Here is a 4,787-nt window from a genome sequence, read left to right on the forward strand (position 1 = left end):
TCGGGGGGGAAGTTGCGGTCCTTGAAGAAGGAGGCCATCTGTGTTGTACGTATTTTGGACTGGTCCTCCTGGGAGCAGATGCGGCGGAGACGAAGGAATTGGGGGAATGGGATGGCGTTTTTACAGGGGGCAGGATGTGAGGAGGTGTAGTCCAGGTAGCTGTGGGAGTCGGTTGGTTTGTAGTAGATGTCCGTGTTGATTCGGTCGCCTGAGATAGAAACAGAAAGGTCTAGGAAGGGGCGGGAGGAGTCCGAGACTGTCCAGGTGAATTTGAGGTCGGGGTGGAAGGTGTTAGTGTAGTGGATGAGCTGTTCAACCTCCTCGTGGGAGCACGAGGTAGGGCCGATACAGTCATCAATGTAGCGGAGGAAAAGATGGGGGGTGGGGCCAGTGTAGTTGCGGAAGATGGATTGTTCCACATACCCTACAAAGAGGCAGGCATAGCTGCGGCCTATGCGGGTGCCCATGGCTACTCCTTTTGTTTGGAGAAAGTGGGAGGATTGGAAAGGAAAGTTGTTCAGGGTGAGGACCAGTTCGGTCAGTCGAAGGAGGGTGTCGGTGGAAGGGTACTGGGTGGTACGGCGGGAAAGGAAGAAGCGGAGTGCTTTGAGTCCTTCGTGATGGGGGATGGAGGTGTACAGGGACTGGATGTCCATGGTGAAGATGAGGCATTGGGGACCGGGGAAGCGGAAATCCTGGAGGAGGTGGAGGGCGTGGGTGGTGTCACGAACCTAGGTGGGGAGTTCTTGGACTAATGGGGACAGGACCGTGTCGAGGTATGCCGAGATGAGTTCGGTTGGGCAGGAGCAGGCTGAGACGATGGGTCGTCCGGGGCAGTCAGGTTAAGCTAAGGTAAATGTTTTTGAAAAATAATGGAATTAAGGGATACGGTCAGAGTGAAGGTGAGTGGTTCTGAGTCCACGAAAAGATCAGTCATGATCTTATTGAATGGTGGAGCAGGCTTGAAGGGCAAGATGGCCTACTCTTGCTCCTATTTCTTATGTTTGTGTGGAGTGCTACTTATCATGGTTGCCTAACATGCAAAACCAGGTAGGCATAGTGCTAAGATTAGGCATCAACTAGTGACGCAAAGGTATGTTGCTCCCATTTCTTGTTGCAAATTAATTGGATCCATCAGTTACCGTCTTGTGGTGCATTGGTAATGTAACTACCTCTGGACAAGAAGGTCTAGGTTCACATGCAACCCGAACTGGAGGTATACCATAGCCTGATCAGAACGATTAATTTTTTTATTCAGATGTGTATAAAAGAGATCAGCCAGAAAGTGGCTCAGGTTTATGTTAGATTAGATTAGATTAGATTAGATTACTTACAGTGTGGAAACAGGCCCTTCGGCCCAACAAGTCCACACTGACCCGCCGAAGCGTATAGCACCCAGACCCATACTCCTACATTTACCTCTTCACCTAACACTATGGACAATTTAGCATGGTCAATTCACCTAACCTGCACATTTTTGGATTGTGGGAGGAAACCGGAGCACCCGGAGGAAACCCACGCAGACACGGGGAGAATGTGCAAACTCCACACAGAGAGTCGCCTGAGGCGGGAATTGAACCCGGGTCTCTGGCGCTGTCAGATGCTGCTTGAAGTAAAAATCTAACTGGAAAGTTTATGCCTGGACTTGGTCTTAGAATGCTTAACCATTAGTGAACAACACTATAATTCTAATTTGAATTGTTACTATCAATCACCACTGGAAAAATCAGTTTTCTCCAACAGAATGAAGTAATGATGATGAAATTAATAAATCTGTTAAAAAATGTTTAGTACCTACTTAGCATTTTACTAGAGTGTAAGACCTGGGTTAATGTTTAATTGCGGAGTGAAATTTTAATTTAAAAATACTCTAACTTAGAGAAAAGATTATTGCTAACAGACCCAGTAAGAGGTAATATGCAAGTGTGTAACCTAATCAAGGCACACAATTCTTATTTTTGGCTAATGTACCTGCCCCATCTATAAAGAAAGGAACTAACATCATCTGAAACTACTTTTCTTTCTATTAAGAACATATGATAAATCTTTTCCTATAGGCTTTCCAATGTGCTGCCTTCCCTTTTCAAAGTGTTACTTTGTGCCAGTAAATGGTACCTCAGTAAATGCTTCCCCATCTCCTATGAAGACAAGCATCATGTAAAAGATGACGCATCCAAAACTGAACTCCTCAAATAAATATAAATTAACTCAAATTAAAATGCTTAGTAGGCCATGGTTGAGTGAAACAACAGAGGATGTGCTGCATTCACCAAATCACTTCCAATGGACCACGTGTAGCTGTACCGCAGGTTGACCTGAATATATAAGCAAAGGTCAACTATACTGCTAAAGTCATACCTTTGTTTTGCTTTAGCCAACATAGGCGGAATTAGTAGGTAGTTATTTTGGGAAATTGTAGAATCGAAATCAGTAAAACTACCGGGTACTAGGTGCTTTCAATGTCAGATCTATTTGCAGAGATTCACCAGTACATTAGTGGTTAGAACAATTCAGCTATGAAGAGATACTAGATAGATTATGGTTGTTTTCCTTAGAACAGACAAGGCTGAGGGGGGCTGGGGCTGACTGAAGTGAACAATTGAAGCGCCGGAGCACCCAAGGCAACAGGGTAAGTGCTGGAAAATGGGATTAGAGTACACAGACGTGAATGACTGGCCCGCACGCAATGGGCCGAAAAGTCTTTTTCTGTCCATCTAACAATTCTTTGGCTATCTGGGGAGCTTGGTGTAGAGAAATTCAACTGATCAGATTGGTTTTGTCATGTAAAGGGTTAAACTGCATTTGGAAAACGCGACGATCAATCAGGGTGACTGATCCTTTAAAGATATGCCTGTGATTATTCTCAGTGTCTATTTTTGTATAACTAATCCACTGAGAATTATGTCTTCATCATACACGAGAGTAATCTGCTGCTGGTGTACTCCACACTCCGAGTGAAATCGCACCCTTCAGTTACAACTGAAATAGCAGAGGGAGCAGCAAATCTCTCTCTCTCGGAATTCTACCCTGGCTCGCTCCGCAATTTCAGGCTGCTGCTCCGAAGGCTAGAAAAACTTCAGATGCTCCTGTCTACATGAGAAGGTACCAAAATAACGATATCAGAGCAGGTGCCGCATAGGCGCTGGGAGCACTGCTGGGGAGGATCACACATTACAGGCTGTTATCTGCATCCACTATAGTCCGATGCTGCTCCTGTTAACAGGAACACTAACCTCTTTGCCCACCAGTCTCAACTAACCAGGGAGGTCCCGAGAGACAGGTCCATCCTCAATGTTGGCCCGAGCGTTGCTCACAGATTAGTGAGGTCTGAATTCACAATTTAATTTCATGCAGAAGGCGCTGTGCATGGAGTGGGCTTTCTGAAAGAAACCTGGACCACTCGGGCTAACCTGACACGACAAACACTGTTCTCTGCGGCAACGACACATCTGAAAGAGCAGCCCGGAATCTGCCTACCCCTTCATCTCACCGGCGCTGCGTGGTTTGATGTAATACACCCATCTGAACTGTACAAGAACACGCATCTGCAACCAACACACAGGGAGCAACGGCCGTCCATTCTGCACGATCTTAAATCAATGAAACAAAAACTCATCTGCATCAGAAGTCACACAGAGAGCCTGTCCCCAGCAGCCGGTGGGGGATCCTTAACCATTTGCAGAGATGAAGGTTATAGAGGACTGAGCTTTTCCCCATTTCCATTTCCCCCGTCTGCAGTCACTCACCTCGGGTGGACATGCCTGGGAGGATCTGTTCACCACACACGGTCGGCAGGTAGTGAGAGAGACAGGGAGACAGACAGGGAAAGGAGAATCTCCCAAGGATTTAGGAACCTGCCGGAGTCTTCAGCTGGGGCTGGTCCTCGGCGCGGCTGCGTGACCGGTGCGTAAGGTACGTGGGCTGGAAGAATAACAAGTGCAGAGTACCGTACCGCCGCCCGACAGGCGGATGGCACCAGTTTAAATGGGCACCTCCTTCCCCACAGGCGCCTCCCTTCCCACAACATCACCAAGTGACCCTGCGGCTCACGTAACGATTTGTCGTCAATGTCAATCCATGGTACTGAGTACTGTTGTGTTTCAATGTAGCATTCTGACCATGCAATATTGTAGCCGCATTAATACTGCCCTGAATGCTGTAGTATTCATTATTTATACCGTTTATAACTGGGTGCTGAATATAATGTTTGGGAGGAGAGGACGCCCCAGAGAGTTAAGGGAAAGGAACAAGAAAGGTGCAATTACACTGGTCTGTGTGGGTCTATGGGTTATCAACTCGAACAAAAGATGTAAAAAAAAACATATTCCCAAGGAATTTACACAGAAGCGAAGAATTATAGATAAGTTAAAATGGAGAACGTTAATCATCCAGGTACATGTTGGGACAGTAGTAGTATCAAGGGCCAGAAAGGTGCAAGAGTTCTCAAAGCTTTTCCAGGACAGTGCTCCAGAGCATATTTCCTGTCCAATTAAAAAAGACCCTGCTTACTATATACTACCAATTTCGAAATGGATACTGCATTGAACATTTACCCCTCTATTACACATAGGTGATCCAAGTATTTTGATTATTTCATCTATCCTTCTATACTGTTACCATCTCTATAATATAATCCAGGATTGACCGATAATAAATGTTGTTAAGCAATCATCAAAAAGTAGTTGCCTCAAAAAGGCACAAAAAAAATAAAAATGTGCCTGAATTTTTAAGACACAGCTATTTTCAACTTGCAGGTGGTACTTAAATAAAGGCCTAATGTCGCATAT

The 4,787-nt window shown here is 45.6% G+C and overlaps 1 protein-coding gene across 1 annotated transcript in view; it reads right to left on the reverse strand.

The window, feature by feature from the left end:
- The window catches only part of LOC122561213 (actin-binding LIM protein 1-like), a 377,099-nt gene extending 372,312 nt beyond the window's left edge, over positions 1-4,787 (reverse strand). The window contains exon 1 of the mRNA XM_043712802.1: positions 3,747-4,787. Within this exon, the coding sequence (XP_043568737.1) occupies positions 3,747-3,759 (13 nt within the window). The 5' untranslated portion in view covers positions 3,760-4,787. The remainder of the gene's footprint in view (positions 1-3,746) is intronic.

Source organism: Chiloscyllium plagiosum, chromosome 22 (assembly GCF_004010195.1).
Source record: "Chiloscyllium plagiosum isolate BGI_BamShark_2017 chromosome 22, ASM401019v2, whole genome shotgun sequence".
Taxonomy (NCBI): Eukaryota; Metazoa; Chordata; class Chondrichthyes; order Orectolobiformes; family Hemiscylliidae; genus Chiloscyllium; species Chiloscyllium plagiosum.